This window comes from Desmodus rotundus, chromosome 3 (genome assembly GCF_022682495.2).
Source record: "Desmodus rotundus isolate HL8 chromosome 3, HLdesRot8A.1, whole genome shotgun sequence".
In the NCBI taxonomy this organism is placed as follows: Eukaryota; Metazoa; Chordata; class Mammalia; order Chiroptera; family Phyllostomidae; genus Desmodus; species Desmodus rotundus.
Genome location: NC_071389.1, coordinates 103299701 through 103318773, shown reverse-complemented (window position 1 = coordinate 103318773; position 19073 = coordinate 103299701). Strand labels below are relative to the sequence as shown.

At 39.0% G+C, this 19073-nt stretch overlaps 2 protein-coding genes across 7 annotated transcripts in view; both read right to left on the bottom strand.

Moving 5' to 3' along the window:
- The window catches only part of MPHOSPH8 (M-phase phosphoprotein 8), an 89843-nt gene extending 87482 nt beyond the window's left edge, over positions 1-2361 (bottom strand). For all 3 annotated transcript variants that reach the window (XM_024580775.3, XM_045188079.2, XM_024580774.4), the window contains exon 1: positions 1970-2361. In XM_024580775.3, the coding sequence (XP_024436543.2) occupies positions 1970-2176 (207 nt within the window). In that variant the 5' untranslated portion in view covers positions 2177-2361. The remainder of the gene's footprint in view (positions 1-1969) is intronic.
- A 3571-nt stretch (positions 2362-5932) lies between these two features.
- PARP4 (poly(ADP-ribose) polymerase family member 4) overlaps positions 5933-19073 on the bottom strand; it is a 138576-nt gene continuing 125435 nt past the window's right edge. For 3 of the 4 annotated variants that reach the window (XM_045188066.3, XM_024551062.4, XM_045188067.3), the window contains 3 exons: positions 17910-18009; positions 10500-10632; positions 5933-6298 (listed from right to left, as the gene is read on the bottom strand). In XM_045188066.3, coding sequence (XP_045044001.2) covers positions 6103-6298; positions 10500-10632; positions 17910-18009 — 429 coding nt within the window. In that variant the 3' untranslated portion in view covers positions 5933-6102. The remainder of the gene's footprint in view (positions 6299-10499; positions 10633-17909; positions 18010-19073) is intronic. The other variant, XM_024551063.3, reaches the window with a different exon arrangement.

Below are 19073 nucleotides of genomic sequence, written 5' to 3'. Positions count from 1 at the left end.
GTGCCTGCTTATCATATAAAGATGACTCCTATCAAAATTGAAGCCAAAATCCTGAGATTCTGTTGGATTCACTTTTCTGACAACAAAAAATTGCATTAGCAATAAACTAAAAAAAAAGGACATGCCTAATATATAAACTCAGTGTTAATAGTATTTCCCCTAGCCGACATTCACCACAGTGATTGTCTTAGTCTGTAACAGAACACTGCAGACCAGTGGCTTATGAACAGAAATCGCAGACTGGGTAATTCAAACTCCTGGACTACAGAGAGGCATAACAAAACGCCACCAAAGACCATGTTTATCAATTGATTGGCTTACTCAACGTTTATACAGAAAGTGCAATAATCATGTTCTGCTGAGCTTTTCTCTTATAAATCACTCATTCGCCTACAAATCCCTGAAAACTAGACTTTTTTTATTCTTATCAGAGGACATGCTTATTGATTTTAGAAAGGTGAAGGGAGGGAGAAAGAAACACGGACGTGGGAGAGAAACATGGATCGGTTGTCACGCAACCGACTGGAAACGGAACTGCAACCTAGGCACGTGCCAGGACTAGGTATGGACACTGTGACCTTTCGATTTACTGGACAACACTCCAACAGAGCCGCACAGGCCAGCATAAGAGGACTAGAATTTTACTCACATTACTAAAGTCTAACTCTCCTTTACTTTCTTAATCATTTCTTCGTTTCATCCACTTTTGAGGCTTTACGTAACTACCTACAATTCTTTGGAACCAGCAAAATTAAGATTGTATGAATAGGCGAACACTCTTAACTCTAAAGATACTACCCTCCAAGCGAAATATTTTCTATGTGTTAACTACTGTGTTAAATGCAGGATATACAAAAACACTAGACAGTCGGCTCCACCTCTCACCTCAAGGCACTTACAACATATTTGGGAAAGTTATTCCTAAAAATGTTCCTATCTTTACTGTACTGCAACTAACAATAGTATTAATGACATTGGACTTCAATTATTTATTTACTGGACAGTACTCTTCAATGTCAGCAAGTGTATACACTACGGTTCATCTCTATATCCTCAGGACCCAACGCAGCCCCTTGCACACAGTAGCTTAAAAAGTTTGCTGAATGACTGAACAAAAAAAATTAACACAAGGTAGCACAAGACGAATGGGAAATTAATAGACGATGAAAAGAATCCAAAATAAAAGTATTACTACCATTTGGGGCCTTTGGCCACCCCTCCCCTTCATTCCAGCTTCCAGCCCACAATTCATTACCTCATTTAATAACAGGATATACACTAAGAACTAACTGCACGCTTTAATAACAGGATATACACTAAGAACTAACTGCACGCTGGGCACTGGATTAAGTACCAAGATTAACAAAATCACATCCCCTGATTCAAGTGGCCACACTCTAGCAGACCAACATTTAAGGAAGCTGATGCTTTCCGCGCCGAAACAGAGAGCAGAGGAGGACGCAACTCAATGCTGTGGGGGTCAGGGTCGAAACAGGCAGAAAAAGGTGGACTCAGCAAGGGGAACGGTGAACGCCAGGCGGTGGGAGGAGGAGTGTTAGCTTTGGCTGTTGGCAGCTACCAAATGATACCAGGGGGATAGGGTGGCAGTGGTCAGGTTCTAAAGACCTTTGAATGCACCCTTTAGAGTTGAGATACTGGGCTAGTGGATGGCTAAATTTTTTTATTTTTAAATCACGGTTGATAATCCCGATGAATTCACACCAGAAAATTGACTATGGCTTCAGCAAAAACTGAAACGACGGCGTGGACATGGGCTCTGAGTTGCAGGCTAATTTCAACGCCACCCTTTTCAAGCAGTGTGGCCCCAACCAGGTGTGTCAACACCGAGTACCCTGTAAACCCGTCACCTACCCTCACACCCAGCACCCCCAGACGCTTCCGGCCACGCAACCCTCACAACTTCCCGAGACTTCCCCTCCGCTGCCCCCGGCCCGGCCGGCTCACGCACCCCTTCGGTCTTCATGTCCAGGATCCTCTCCACCTCGAACACATCCTCCCCGTCCTCCTCGCTGTCCCCCAAGGCCTCTACTCCTTTCGTGCCCGCGTCCCTCTCATCGCCCACGGCTCCCTTGCCTTCGCCTACAGGTGGCTGGCTGTGGGAGCCCGACACGGGAACCGCAACAACGCTCGCCCCGTCTGCAACGGTCGCCGCCATAGCAGGAGAGCAGCAAACCACCGCCGCCGCCGGAGCAGTCGCGACGCACGGTCGGCGCTCGCAGCGTTCGGCCCTCGCCCGCCGGCTCCTTGTGACGCCACTGGAGGGGAATTAGCAATGGCGGGCTCCGAGCCCAGAGCGATGAGCTAACCAGCCAATCCGGCCGAGGCGGGCGCGCCGGAGTCCCCAGGAGCCCACAGGAAGAGGGTGGGCGGGGCCGATGGGCGCTGAGCGGAAGAGGAAAAGGGAGGGTGCTTGAGGGCGATGGGGAGGGGCCGGGAAGAAGCTTGAGGGTTTCGTCGCGGCCTAAGGGCGAGCGGGAGCTGGATGGCTGGTTTACAGGGGTCCCGGGAGGGGTCGGGCTTCCAGGAGGAACGCCGGCGCTGGAGAGGACTGGCTCTTCTCTGGCCCTCACCCTCTATAGTCTGGCGGGCGGACCTGTAGCTTTCTAATAAAAGCGCCGGCAGCTCCGGAGACTCAATATGTAAGATTGGGGCCCGGCTGACGCGTGTCAACAGCTCTGCTGTACACTCTAGTGAATATTGTTTAAAGATAAGGACACTTTCTTATTATTAGGCTGAAAATCTGGTTTTCCAGGTAAAATCTGGGTGTTCTTTTCTGTTGAAAATACCTGACGGGGGTGTTGTGGGATGAGGTAAAAAAGGTGAAGGGATTAAGTATAAATTGGCAGTTACAAAAGTAAAGCATAGGCAGTGTAGTCAATAATATCGTAATTAGGTACGTGGCAGATGTTAGGTCGGAGTTGCTCGAGAAACCGGAGGGACGCACCGAGCTCTGGAGCAGGGTTCGTTACCGGGGAATAAGAGGGAAAGTGGAGCCAACCTAGGGAAGTTGGGGAGCCAACCAAGGGAGGTTAGGACTCGCTAGGTTGTTCTTAGGGCAGGATTTTTAAACCCCAAAACCCGTGAAGGGTAACTGGTTGGTGTGTCAAGAGTCTGATTGGCTAGAGCTGGTTGCTGGGTGCCATTTTTGCTCTCTGCTGTTCTTGATACATCTTGTCAGGCTCAAGTCATGCATCCTGTTATGCCGGATAGGCTGACCCCAGATCCCAATCGGAGCCAGGCATCTGTTTGTCCTGGGTAGGGTCGGCAGGCAGTTTCCCAGGCTACAGTTTCCCATGGTACAGTATTCCTGCCTGGTGATTTTCCATTCCTGGTAGGCCTACCAAGGTCTGTCAGCAGGTGGGTACTAGAAATATTAGGGGACCACTTTGTAAAGTATGTGATTGTCTGATCACACCAAACTGTACATCTGGAACTAATGCAAAATAGTATTGAATGTAAACTGTAATTGAAAAATAAAAAAAAAATATCAGAGGATGTGTTAAAATTATCTTCTCCAGGTTGTGAATGATTGACAATGTAGTCACCCAAAGTTGCTAGGAAAGTCCACTTAAGTGTAAATGTTTTTCTCACTTTGAATTGCAAATAAAGTCTTTATGACAGCAAGCATTTTATTTTTGTTTCTTCCAACGGTGTGCTTAATCTACAAGATTAACTTTTTAAATTTAACTATGAGGTTAACTAAGAATACTCTATGAACAACACATCTTTTGAGTTGGTGCAGCTAAAAACAACCAGCTTTGAGTTGGTGCATTATTTTGTCATTTGCTGAGCTTACAAAATGGACGGCACTAGGCATTAGGAATATAATGAGCAGAGTCTGCCTTCCAGGGATTCAGTCTATAAAAGGAAGACACACAACAATTGTAGTGATTAGATATATTTTTAAAAATAGGTTTTTAAAAATATAACCAAATACCATTAGTTGATGGGGAAAAGCTCATTATTTCTGAAGAATTCCAGCTAATAAGTTTAGAAGACAGAATCACAATATTTCATGAAAATGATTCAGGCAACAAAACTACTAGGTGAAAGCTGGGTTAGGAACTGGATGCCAAAATATTTCTCCACAGATTTAGGGAAAACACACCATCACTGGAAACCCATTTATCAATGTGAGTATTATTAATAGTAGAACAACAACCAGACTCTATGGCTTCTGTGGACAAAAATGTTGATCCTTAATCTACTCGGGACTTTAGACCTAATTTCCAGTCGGATAAGAAACATGAGGAAAGAGAAAAGGAAACAAATGGACAAGTCCAGAACGTGCGACATACTATAGGACATAAAACTGACCCTGTTTCTTCAACAAGTGAACAGCAGAAGAGGAAAGAGAAGAATGTTCTAAATTTATAAAAATGTGGCAAAATATTTTAAGTCTTGAAAAACTTAAGTAATTGTAAAATTTTTTCAACTAACCCAAAATATATAAAATAGAAATAAAGTTTCTACTCAAAGGTACCCGCTTTGGAATATGACATGACAGATTTTTATGTAATACAAATACCCATTTATATAATTTTAAAATGAGTTTTATTGTACATCTTTCTGTGTGTGTCCATATTTCTGTAAGATGAATTTCTGGAAGTGGAATTCCTTTCAGTGAAATTTGTAGGTCAAAGGAGGGTAGTATCTACTACCCTCCTTTGATAAATTTTGATAAATACTTTAATTACAAAATTTTGTTTTAGTAGAATGTTTTCAATAACAATGTAAGGAAGTATCTGTGTACTCACATATTCTGTTACTGGGTCTTATCAATCTTTTAAATCTCTTAATTAATAAACCGTGAAAACACTTTATCTTCTGTGATTATGGCAAGCAGGCAAGGCCAAGGCCAAGACCTGACTGATCTGCCAGTAAAGATAAAACAAGCTACTGTAGATTTAGATGACTTATTACTTAATAAACAGCAAGAGGAAGAATAGTAAAAGACACTACCTCCCCTTGTCCCGTACTCCCAAAGGACCTAGATAATTGTGACATGAGTTGTGGGGCACATTGTTGAGGAACCAATTCTAAATTCAGATAGGTATTTTTAGTCTGCAGTTGTATTCTAAGCTTCATACCTCATCAGAACTAGGAGGTGACAAGAAACCATCTCATGATAGCCTAGGGAGACACAAAGTCAGGTGTGAGAAGGCCCCATGGCAATTCCTCACAAGCCTCTTATCTTTTGGGTACTAACAGGATCACAAGCTGCAGTTCAAGCCCAGAGAATTAGGATGGGTCACACATCAGGATGTTGGAAGTCACTGAAGATGAAGGCAGTACTAACAGTAGGAAGGGAAGGGAAGGAAAAGTAGGAAGGGAAATCCTGAACCATGTGAATGAGGGGCAGTGCTGGACAGATGGTGAATGGCAGCAATGATGACAGGTAGGAGGATAGCCAAAAGACTATTTCTAAGAAACTGGGTTTTATATAAAGGTAGAGAATTAATGGCCAAGGAGGGGTAATGTGGAAGAAAGTGGACCTTACACTTTTCACAAAAAATGAAAATGGATCATAGACCCAAATGTAAAATTCACAACCATAAAACTTCCAGAATATAGGTGAAAATTTAGATGACCTTGGTTTGGTGATAAGATTTGAGATTCCAACACCAAAAGCAAGAGCCATGAAAGCATTGCTCAGGACACACAGTTTGTCTAAGTAATAGGAGTATCAAGGGATCCACAGACTGAGACCCACACCAAGGAGAATGCATACTGGGGATCAAGGTCTGGATATCCAGTACCCTGGAAATGGGAATGTGGACATTGGCCAAAGATCCTTGTTTCTTCCCAGCTTGCTCAGTTCAGGCTCCTCAAAGGGGAGAAGCAGCAAGCTTCAAGGACTATCCAAATGTGTCTTACCACCTTAAAACATTTAAATACAAGAAATCTTCAATACTGTAATTTTTACTTTATTATTGCTTGTTCATTAAATAATCAATTGTTTATTTTAAAGTGACTTATTGGTATATTTGATAAAACCATAATTAAATTTCATTTTTAGGAATCTATTATTTATTTTATAGATAGAAGCATGAAAAAGTTTAAAACACAACTTCATCTGTTTTAGCCTTTACCATAATTAAGAACTCTGTGAAGAGGAGAGGTGGTATTCATGGGTTGGATTCCCAATAGTTGTTTAGTGACACAGTCCCAGTCTTTACCCAATTCAAGCCGTTGGCAGATAGATGGATATTGTCCTTCTGTTCTTCTTACCCATTCGGTTGCTTTCTTTATTTTCTCAAAAGCCCAGGGAATATCCCTAGATTTAAAAAAAGCAATGTTTCCATCAATTTCAGAATATAATTATGTATAAAATGTAATGTGGTACCAAATCAAGCACATTAGCTCAGACAAAATGATTCTGTCAAAAATTAAGATATTTAATAAAAGCAGTTCTTTGACATGTTATTAAACTTCTACCAACCTGACATACTTTTAACTTATTAAATACATTTTTAAGCATATTACACCCATCACTTCCACTGTGCATCACAGACTTCCCAGCTGCCTCTACAAGAATTCAAGTATTTTCTAGTCTTCATACATCTGTTCATTGTTATTCTTTTTCATTCTCCATCTGAATCCTACCCATTCTTCATGTACAACTTCAATCCTATTTTACAAACTAGGCTTCCAATTCTTTCTCCTTTTCACTGTACCAGGAATTCTCAATTTGACTAGTTATTTGCAAAGTACCTGAGAATCACCCATGAAACTGTCATATATTTAACTGTCACATAAACTTACTAGTAAAATGTGCATATCAAAAACTTCAAGTTTGTGTCTGTTAAATGCTATCAAATATTCCAGACTGTCAAATATTCAAGTCTATTCAAACCTCAGAAAAATCCTGAAAATTTTTAATATTAGTTAGCTGCTTCCTCTTTTGTCATCTGCTAGAACTTGCTAACAAGTGTTAACATGTAATAAAGTTTTAAAGAAAACGCTATGGGGAAAGACTTAAAATTTGATAAATCCTCTTCATCTTCCTGATTTTTTCCCTATAAACTGGGAAAGGGCCAACAGAATAGTGTGGTGGTTAAGACCTGGGCTCAAATCCTGATTCTGCAGTCACACAGCACTGCCTGTGTGATATTTGGCAGCCTTCATTCAACAATGGAAGTCTCAGTTTCCTCAATTATGATAACAATATGTGAAATTGTGGGTGGTTGTGGGGATTAACAAAACACATGTTTAACAGCCCCTAGCACAGAGTAGGCAGTCAATAAATATTTACTGAATATCATGATGACATGAACATACCAAATAGCAACAGACCAAAGTGGTTACATGATTTGTTTCTCAATAATTATTACTCTACTTATAGTTACTAGCAACTGAAAGCAACAAAACTGATTTCAAATATTCTCACTAATTCAACTGGCCTTCCTTTAATCCAGGTGGCCCTGAGACTTCTAACTGATCCACTAGTGTGAAAATTTTTTTAATACACCACCATACAACATGCTACTGCATTCATATTATGTACATCATAAAGTAGGAAAAATAGAAAAGTTTTAAATAGCCAATAAACAGGAAATAAAGTTATTTAAACATTTATTAAAGTGCCAACAAATCATTTTGCTTTCACAATAACAATAAAATAGTAAGAGCCATATTTTACTTTTTAAAATCTGGCTTTAATACTTTGATTTGCAATTCAAAAGTATGTTCAAAGTTATTAATACTTGTTCTAGAGGCTACCATATTGGAAAAGATCAAAACAGAAGTGTCTCTTTGTAAGGTAGTAAAAATAGGTCTAATTTATTTTAATTTCATCTGTAAATATGTATCTTTAAGGGATAACATTTTAAAATTTTATTTTATTTTATTTTTTAATTATTTTATTGTTGTTCAGTTACACTTGTCTGCATTTTCTCCCCACCCCTCTACCCCACCCCAGCCCAACCCACCTCCCTCCCCAGCTTCCACCCTCCCCCTTGGTTTTGTCCATGTGTCCTTTATAGTAGTTCCTGAAAACCCTTTCCTGTTCTTAACTTCAGTGTCTCTGGTTATATGTTGTTTGCTTTCTTCTTCTGTTGATTATGTTCCAGTTAAAGGTGACATCATATGGTATTTGTCCCTCACGGTGTGGCTTATTTCACTTAGCATAATGCTCTCCAGTTCCATCCATGCTGTTGCAAAGGGTATAAGCTCCTTCTTTCTCTCTGCTGCGTAGAATTCCATTATGTAAATGTACCATAGTTGTTTGATCCACTCATTTGCCGATGGGCACTTAGGTTGCTTCCAGTACTTGGCTATTGTAAATTGTGCTGCTATGAACATTGGGATGCATAGTTTCTTTTAGATTGGTGTTTCAGGGTTCTCAGGGTATAATCCCAGCAGTTTTCTGAGGAAATTCCATATTGTTTTCCACAGTGGCTGCACCAGTCTGCATTCCCACCAACAATGTACTAGGGTTCCCTTTTCTCCACATCCTCTCCAACACTTGTTTGTTGATTTGTTTATGTTGGCCACTCTGACTGGTGTGAGATGGGACCTCATTGTGGTTTTAACTTGCATCTCTCTGATGGCTAGTGATGCTGAGCATCTTTTCATGTGTCTCTGGGTCCTCTGTATGTCTTCCTTGGAGAAGTGTCTGTTCAAGTCCTTTGCCCATCTTTTAATTGGGTTGTTTGTCTTCCTGGAGTGCAGTCGTGTGAGTTCTTTATATATTTTGGAGATCAGGCCCTTGTCTGAGGTATCATTGGCAAATATGTTTTCCCATACTGTTGGTTCTCTTTTCATTTTAATGCTGTTTTCTTCAGCCATGCAGAAGCTTTTTATTTTGATGAGGTACCATTTGTTTATTCTTTCCTTTGTGTCCCTTGCTTTAGGGGATGTGTCTGTGAGGATGTTGCTGCGTGGAATGTCTGAGATTTTCCTGCCTATGTTTTCCTCTAGGACTTTTGTGGTGTCGTGCCTTACATTTAAGTCTTTTATCTCCCTTGAATTTATTTTTGTGTATGGTGTAAGTTGGTAATCGAGTTTCATTTTTTTCCATGTATCTGTCCAGATCTCCCAATGCCATTTGTTGAATAGGCTATCTTTGCTCTATTTTATGCTCCTCTCTCCTTTGTCAAATATTAATTGACCATAGATACTTGGGTTTATTTCTGGGCTCTCTGTTCTGTTCCATTGATCTATGTGTCTGTTCTTATGCCAGACCCAGGCTGTTTTGATTACAGTGGCCTTGTAATACAGTTTGGTATCAGGTATTGTGATCCCTCCTGCTTTGAAGAACATTTTCTTAAACACGACACTTAAAAACAGTTATAAATAATTCTCTAATATAACAAAATATCCAGGTAATATTTGAACTTCCCTAATTGTGTTTTTTTTAAATACAATGGATTTTGTTCAAATCAGCATCCAAACAAGGTCTACACATTGTCTTTTGTTCATATGTCCATTAATTTAAAGGTTTGCTTCTCCTCTTTTTTTGTCTTGCCATTTATTTCCTGACATCCTAGGCACTGCTGAGTATATTCCCATATATAACTTATTAAGTATAATCTCTATTCTCTGATATTTGATCTTTGTTATATAAAATATTTACACAGCTTCTAAGCTAAAATCATAAAACAAGGTATATTAAGAGAAACTAGTTTTTGTCCTTGTCTCCTTCTCCTCTTCCTATAGATAATATTTGTATTAATTTTATTAGTTTTCCCCTTATCTTGCCTTCTAAAAATACATAAGCAAATTACATTCGTGTGTATGTGTATACATGAGGGTGGCCATTTGCACGGGGTATGGATGGAGTTTTGATGGGTAAGGGGTATTCATAGGTGCACTTAAGACCTACTGTGGTACCAGGGGTTAGCCAAGGTCCGGCAGCCAAGGCCTGAGAACTGGCTCTCTCCACACTGCAACATTTTGGCATAAAACTTAAGGTGATTCCAGAATTCTAAATTTGAACCTGGTCTTCTAGGTGGTTATGCAGTTGGATTTATCAAGGTAAAACTTTAGAACATATTTTAGTTTAACTTAGAACTTTTAAGTACATAGATGTAGAGCATGTGGGTTTGCATTTGTATTCTTGGCCCACACCCTGCAATTGTTGGGATCAGGCCTAGTCCCAATAATCAGATTATAGACTTCCAAAAACACACAGAATTCATATACTATAGTGAAAAGAGGTCTAAGCCAGAAATCAAATATCTAGGCTCCATTGTAAGCTACACTTAAATTCTCTGAGTTCCAGTTTTCTGTGCAGCCAGAGGCAAAGGTTCTGTGTCTGCCCTGCCAATGGAAGAGTGGGAGCAAAGAACATACCCTGTGAAAAAATTCTTTTTGTACTTAAAATTCTGTGTGGCTTCTTAATAGGTTTAAGAAATGATTGAAAATATAAGTCAGTTGCTTAGTACTAGAGTTAAATGGGAAAACTATAGTTAAATATTAAATGATATTTAAAAAATAAAAATATATACTTAAATGGGAAAAAAATCACAAAAAACCTGGAAATGGAGGCATCGTCCAATTTCATCAGGGATTTGAAGACTATTCCCACTCGTTCCAACCTGGTGCGAAGAAACTGCAGTACCAGAAGAGTGGCAATCAGGTCCAGAAGACGTTCTCTTCCTTTGACACCTAAAAGTGGAAACCTCTTTTATGTCTGCTGGACACTCTGCATCTCAACTATGCCCATTTATAAAAGTTCTATGAAACAATTTGTAATACTGTGAAACCAAGCCACATTAACAGATCATAAAACTATTACTTTTCAAGGTTCTTAATTGGTCTGCTATTTAAATAAAAAATGAGGAGGACTGGAACATATGCCTGTCATATTATCCTGAAGGTTGTCAGGAGACAATTCGATCCAGACTTCCACTCCCTTGCCATCTTTAATAATCAAAGAAGTCTGAACTATGCAGAGAAAAATTCAGTTTCTAGGCTCTGGCTACAAATAGCTCAGAAGAGAAAACCTAAATATACAATAAATAATCAATATGGCTGTTAAGACCAGTGTATCAAATTATTTCAATCTCTGGACTCTATATTTTGATCTTTCTAAATAAGGTCAGATATTCACTCCCAGCCAAACCAAGCACTTCTTCCTTGTTTCTTGCTTGCCTCTTTCTATAAAAGCTTGCAGCCCTTTTCATGAAGTATGAAATACAAGTTTTTAGATCAATTAAATTGTTCTTTTGATTATTGTAATAGTACCTACAGGTAAAGATTATTATTTATCCAAATCAAGATATTTTACTTACTATATTATAAAATGACAAAATTGAAAATGAAAGTTAACATATATTGTACCCAGAAATTAAAAACTTTTTATTTTTCAAAAATGTAAGTCATGTATTTGAAATCACTTTCTATAATAAACTAGATTTTAAATTTGTTATTTTTCCAATCACATTTTATGAAACTAGACTTTCCACAGCTACCTTGAGGGGGTTCAGAACATGCCACCACAGAATGTGCCACTTTGGCATGTGGATAATTTTGAACTGAAGTTAATCAAGACACAGCAGACTCAGGAAAAACTTTTTACCTCCCCCATAACTACCAGAGGTAATGTTTGATCTGAGGGACTTACCTGTATGTCAGGGCAAACATCTGTTACCAGACATTGCTTCCTCTCACCTGGGTGAATTGCCTCCCTTGCTTTGAAGCCCCAGACCACTATCCCTTTTCATAGCTCAGTTGCCTGGCTGCCTTTTGTCTCATATCTTTGTGGGGCTTCCATTGGCACAGGTACATGCGTGTGTACATAAATAAAATAGTTTTTTTCTCTTGCTATAATCTATCTTTTATTAAGGGGGTGGAGGTAGTGGTCTCAGCCAAAAACCTAGAGGGGTACAGGGAAAGTTACTTTTCCTCTTCCACAATCTTCGTCATTGTCAGAGCACAGTCAGTCATCTGATAATTTCCCAGGTAAATTACTTCCACCTAAGATATTTGATATGTAGTAGCATTATTTGCACCACTACAACACAGCCACTGAATGTTTTTTGATTATGAAATATTTTAAACAGAAGAGAGAAAAATACAGGGGTGGGCAAAAGTAGGTTTACAGTTGTGCATATGGGAATAATACAATAATAAATAATGATACAAGAATAAACTGTTTTGCAACTACCCTTGTGTAAAACATCCTTATCATTGCAGGGCAGGTCAGCTTTTAACAGTTTCCCACAACTGCTTCAAATGTCTCTCTTTAAAAGAAACAAGATATTATAAAGTTGAAGCCCTCCCCCCTTGTCCTTCAACCCATCCCCCAGCTCTTCAAAGGTAAACACTATCCTGATTTGGGACTGGACATTGCTTTTGAAAGTGATCTTCAATGGGCTCTTTAAATGGTATTCAGTGTCTGCAATTTTCAATTCATTTTCCAAGAACAACTTAATAAACTGTTAAATTCCTTCTACTTCCCTTTTTAGGATTTCTGTCAGATAACTTCCCTAAGTATCCAAAATCAACACTAATTCCAGCCATTTCGGGCTGAGTGCTCTCCCAATTGACACCTTGTTATTCAAAATAAAATACAGTAACTGAGAAAACACTTTACAACACAATCTATAAAGACTCAAATATGTCGCCTTTTCTGGGTGACTGGTTTTCACAAAACCCTATCTTGTAATTATAAATATACAATTTTAGGGGTAAAGACAAAAGGATCTGTGCATAATATGTACATAGCTGCACATACAGCATTAATTTTAAATCATTCAAAGAACTGAAAATACTTACCAAAATGATACATTTTTTTAACACAGGAAATGAGAATTGAAGACATTTTTTTTGTTTAGATTTTATTTATTTATTTTTAGACAGAGGGGAAGTGAGGGACATCAATGTGTGGTTGCCTCTCGAACACCCCCTACTGGGGACCTGGCCTGCAACCCAGGCATGTGCCCTGACTGGGAATCGAACCAGCAACCCTTTGGTTTGCAGGCCAGCACTGAATCCACTGAGTCATGCCAGCCAGGGTGGGATTGAAGACATTTTAAAAAACAAAACAACACACCAAAATCCATTATCCCATAAAAGAAATCAATGAAGACAAAAGAAAAAATGGAGACAGTATAATTTAGAGTTCTTTTGGAGGTTTTTTAGCATTACATGTAAAATTGTAGACTAATTTTTAAATGATATTAATAATAAGCAAGATATAACTCATAAATATTGATATTCAAGATTATCATTGCCCTGGCTGGTGTGGCTCAGTGAATTGAGCCGTGGCCTGTGAAGTAAAGGGTCACAGGTTCGATTCCCAGTCAGGGCACATGCCTGGATTACAGGCCAGGTCCCCAGTAGGAGGCACGTGAGAGGCAATCACACATTGATGTCTCTCTCCCTCTCTTTCTCCTTCACTTCCCCTCTCTCTAAAAATAAATAAATAAAATATTTTTTTAAAAAGATTATCATAAATGATAAAATATCAAAATGATATGTCAGAGCCATATAAAAGTAAATTCAGAAGTGGAAGGAAAGAAAAAAGAAAAGGAAGAGGATAAAAGAGAAAGGAAGCTGTGTAGAGAAATATAAAAACAAGTCAGAGAAAAAAATCAGACATCTTGAGACTACATACACAGGAAAAAAGGCAGAAAAGCCCACATATGCAGAGGAATAATTAGCCCACAGATTAATCTGGATATACAGAGTCGCACAGGGAAAACTCACATGAAAGGTATGTCCATCAAGAAATTTCACCTCTCTAGCTTTCCTCTTATTCCTCTGCCATTCCTTCTCAGCCTGTTGTGGTTGCTGTTCCGTCTGATCACTAAACAGTAGTGTGACCAAGGATGGTGTAATGACCTCTTCTCTATCCTAAGTTACCTTTTTCTCTAGGTGGTCTCTATACAAACACATGGTCCATGGCTTCAAATACTATTCTGACCTCTTCCTGAGCTCTGGCCTCATACCATAACCATAGATTTCTTTCCAATGTCTACTAAGCATCTGAAAATTTAAATGTCCCAAACTTAACTTTATTAGCATTTTTCCAGGTTCGGTCTCCAGTTGATGATTTGCCTTTCTCACACTCAACCCTCCCTCCCCTCCATTGCCCACATCAAATCAATCACCAAAGCCTGATGATTCTAAAAGAATTTATCTCAAATCTTCCCAAGTATACACTGAAATTTAAAAAATTAAACATTTAGTAGATACAACTGACAATAATATATATGTAGGGGTATAAATAATATAAAAATACTTAAGTATGAAATACTAATGTATAATATTTTTTAATTGTAGTAAAATACACAAAACATAAAAGTTACCATTTTAACCATTTTTAGTGTACAATTCAGCACTAATTCTAATGTGCTGTCATCAACACCATCTATCTCTAGAACTGTTTCATCTTGTAAAACTAAAAACTCTGTACCCATTAACCAATAACCCCCCCCACCCAAACTCCCTACTCCTCATATCCCATGGCAGCCACCATTCTACTTTGTCTCTATGCATTTGACTATTCTTGGTACATCATATAAGTGGAATCTTACAGATATTTGTCCTTTAGTTACTGGCTTATTTCATTTAGCGTAATGTATTTGAGGTTGATCCATGTTGTAGCAAGTGTCAGAATTTCCTTCCTTTTTAAGGCTGAATAATATTCCACTGTATGTATATACCTTGTTTGTCTGTGTTGCAAACATTTTATCCCAGGTTTCTGGCATGTCTTTTTCACATTTTAAATATTTTTTATTTATTTTTAACAAGAAAAGCATTGCTGACGTTAATGCAGTCTACTTTATTAATCTTTTCCTTTATGGTTTGTATATTTTGGGGGGTTTTTTGCATTAAGAAATTCTTCTTTGATTGATAAATCAAGTGTTTCTAAATGTTGACATCTTGGAAATTTGGATGGAGTATATATGGGAATTCTTTGTACCGTATTTGCAACTTTTTGTCAATATTCAAATTATCTCAAAATAAAAAGTTTTAAAAATGTTTCCTATCTTAAAATCATAAAAATACTTTCCTATATTTTTTTCTAAATGTTTTATGGTTTGCCTTTTACACTTAAGTCTTCAATCTATTTGGAACTGATTTTTTAGTATGGTGTGAGGTAAAGGGTCAAACTGTACTTTCTCTCTATTGTCTGGTGGTCCTAGCACCAGACAGTGATTAAAAAGTATATCTGTGGTATAGTGCATGGCCCTTTTCAGGTTTTAATAGACAGGCTAAGATATTTACCAACTCTCTCTGTTTTGTTGTCATTTGAAAACCAAACTTGTCTCCCCAACACTTGGCAGTGGCTGAAATTTCTGCTCAGCTTTTGCTTTTTCCTGGACAGCCAAGGATCTGAGGGAATTTATAGGCAGATTTCAGAGCTCGCCCTTCCTCGAATTTTCCCACTTAATGTCCAGCCACTCTGGCAGCCCCCAACCATTATTTTATCATCCCGCTGAGAATCTGTTTCAGTTCTAACCCCTATGTGCCTCAGGAACAGAGAAGTGCCTTCAGGTGAAAAGCTGGATAAACATGGCATATGCCTGGTTTGCCCCCTTCTTTCAAGGACTGTGTCCCCCCCTCCTCTAGTTCTGCCTGTTTTGTTTTTTTAATTGCATTCTAGGCCTTCAGCAAGAGGCTTTCAAACAGATGTCCAAGGCTAGTAAATGTTATTAGCAGGAGTGTTATTTAGACAGAAGCTCTTCTATTATTCCAGAAACCAGAATTATCTCACATGTAAATTTTCATTATTCCTTTTTAGTGTAGTGCAAGTCGAACAGGCAAAGAGTCTGCCAACCCTGGTACAGGTTTGAAATATGAAGACCCTGGCATTTTAGAGGTGATGGCAGGGGAATTAGATACTGCTGTTCAATGAATACTTGCTAGTTGTTTAATAATGTTTTTTTTAATTAAAAAAAAATCTCTTAACCCAGGGCTAGCGTTTGGCCTTCAAACTACTTGCTGGTTTGAGGATGTCCAGGATCTCCTCATCCATCTGATTCATTATTATAAAAAGAAACATGTTGGGTGTTGGGAACCGCCCTGCCTGGTTTCAGAGGCTGTAACCCCCCATGGTTAAGGCTGAGTCAGAGTTGGGACCATAAGCCACTAAGGAGACAAAGCTTATCTCCCTGGCAGGGGTGCCACCCCTGCCCACTTCACCCTGCTTGGCCCTGAGCTTGGCCAGTTAGCCAATGACAGGTAAGAATCCTCAGGGGAGGATCAACCTAAGACAGGTTCTGGTCACCAGGAATAAACTCGCAGGGAAGGACTCGGGGGGCTGTGGAAAAAGGGGGTGATGGACCCTCGCCCCTCGGCTTTGAAATAGCCTGAGTCCTCATTCTGACTGCAAGAAGTCTCCTCATCTCTTGGCTGCTTTACTTCCCCTGCCTGACTTAAGCCTGAAACAATGACAGAGGGCAGTGCAGTCCCGTGCTGGGAGGGGCGGATTCCCTGGGGAATCAGGCCTAAGAAAAATACATACATTCCTGTGAAACCTACTTAATTTGTACCCTCAGTTTAAAAGATAAGGGTCCAGACCTGAGATGAGTCTGGTGCCTAAAGTTTTATAGCCCTCTAACTAATTGGCTGTAACTCAGAATAAGCCCTCAAAGTTCTCTGTAAATCATGTATTGTTTAACCCTTACTGGCTGACAATGATTGATGAGCTTTATCTGTATTCCTGTGAGAATGAACCTAATAAAAGCCCCTGGAGAGAAAGGCTCTGGGCCCTTCTCCTTTGAGAGAATCGGCCACCTTTCCTCCCCAAGCAGATCATGTCTTGGTAGTCTTATTCTTCATCCGTGGCGGAGCGGGGGGCTGCGTTAAAGCCCCCCAACAGTTGGGCTCTGGCAGAGACTGACTGACTACTCATCAAAGTTATCTCTTCTCAGGGCACAAAGCCTTGTATCTGGCCGGGTCTCTGTGACTAGTTCCTGCCACATTTTTTCTCTCTCCCTCTTGTCTTTCTAGTAAATGATGCCAGAGTCATCTCGTTTCTTTCACCAGAGTCATTTTAAAAGACACATGGTGATGATGATAGAGCCACAACATGGAAAGAGCCTGGGTCTCTAACTATGTGGAATGGAACTTCCCTGCTGACTGATATTTGACTGTGACATGGTCAAGAAAGTAATCTTTGTGTCAAGTGACTTAAGATTTGGATTTTCTTAAATAGCACTTATTGCTACTTATGCTGATAAATTTGCACAGGTAATACCATTATTATTGGTAAAGATATGACTAGACTCTAGTCCCCAATTTCCTTTGTTGATTAATAAATATAATTCTATTCATTGTAACTTACAAGGGGGAACCCCCAAAAACAGAACTATTGCTGGAGTGTGGACTCCTTGTAGTACAGGCTTCCCCACTAGGTGAGTGTTCTAGGAACCCATCTGTATCAGCGTACTAGCTGGTGTTTTTGTGAGAGGCTGCGTTTGGCTTCAGAGAATTTTTTTTGAAGACTCTTACAATGCATTTGCCTATTTCACGATGGGTGACTTACAATGTGCTTGCCCACATTGAACTGAGTGTTCAGCAGTTTTTGACCAAAAATGACACTCCCCCGTACTACACCCACCCTATTCATCCAATCTCACTCTGAGCAACTTCTTTTTTTGTTTCCCCATATGAAAAAAGTCCTTAAAGAGAAATGTTTTTCCAATGTGTAAGAGGTGAAACAAAAAACAGCAGAAGCACTAAAAGGCATCAAAATCAACAAGTTAAAAAACTGAGCAGTGGGAAAAAAGTCTCAATAGGTGTACTGTATCAAATTCAGAGTACTTTGAAGGTGACTGAAGTTGAAACATGTAAGAATACACATTTTTTTAATAAATAAATTCTCATTTGGGGGGATCCCCTTGTATATTATTATATTAATGTACTCGCTTACAAAAAAAATTATAACAATTAGAGCATGTAATTTAATAAATAGAAAAACAGTAACTTACCTAGAGATCGAATGCCTTTTTGTTCAAGAAAACTGTTTAAAATAGTTGTATTAAGATTTAATATAAATCCCAGTGCTGGTATAAGTTTCCAAAAGCCATCCTATGAAGTTCAGAAAACAAATTTAAGCAATATTCTTGAAATTTTATCACATAAGAAGTTATGGGATAAATGTTTCCAATTATTTCAATTCAGCTTAAGATATTTCAATTCAGTCTAAAGTTTTTATTACTGTAAAATCAAAGTATTGTTGGTAATCTCATAGATACTATAAATATTTAGTATCTGGTAGCATTTATAAAAAGTCTGAAAAAAGGCACACGTGTAAACATTTAAAAAAATGGTATTACATATCTTTTCTTCTAACATAGCTTTGTTTCTCAAAACAATTTTCCTCAAACTTTTAAATAACATGATTTCTTTGTTAAACATTTAAAAATGTGCACTTATATCTGACATATGAAAATGACAATTTTTTTTTACTAAATATAAAATTATGTTGAATATGCTCTTTAAAACTACTTCCTTGTGCTCACTGTCCCCTGTCCAATGCAGCCAAGAGTCACTGCTTTTCAGGCTGACCTTTGTCATATGCTTATGAGAGTGAGGTAAGCTTCTACATGGGGATCCTAAGCTTACAGTAGACAGACTCTGGGTCCCAGGAACTCATACAGGGAGCAGAAGAGTGTGATATCACAGGCAGGTTCACATGTTAAAGCACAGGTGTCAAACACAAGGCCCGCAGGCTGCTCCACCTTGTTTTATCTGGCGCGGCACCTTGTTTCTACCTGGCAGCAGTGCCAAGCTCTTTCTTAACTGTTAAGGAGTAGTTACATTTATACAGTCCTAAAATTACATTCAGCCCTTTGAAGGCAACCACTAGGCTGATGTGGCTCCCAGTGAAAATGAGTTTGACACCCCTGTATTAAGGATCTATGTCCATAATTTGAAAAATACCTGCAGTGATAATATGTGCCAACCAGTACCGAGCAAGTACCAGTTGGTTTTATCTTGTCAGTCACTCCTTATGGAGGTACTATTACTATGCCCACTTTGCAGATTGAGGATACTGAGGCACAGAAAAGTTAAGGCACTTGTCCCAAGTCACACCACTAACAAGTGGCATAGCCAGAATATAAGCCCCAACACTCTGGCTCCAGGGTCCA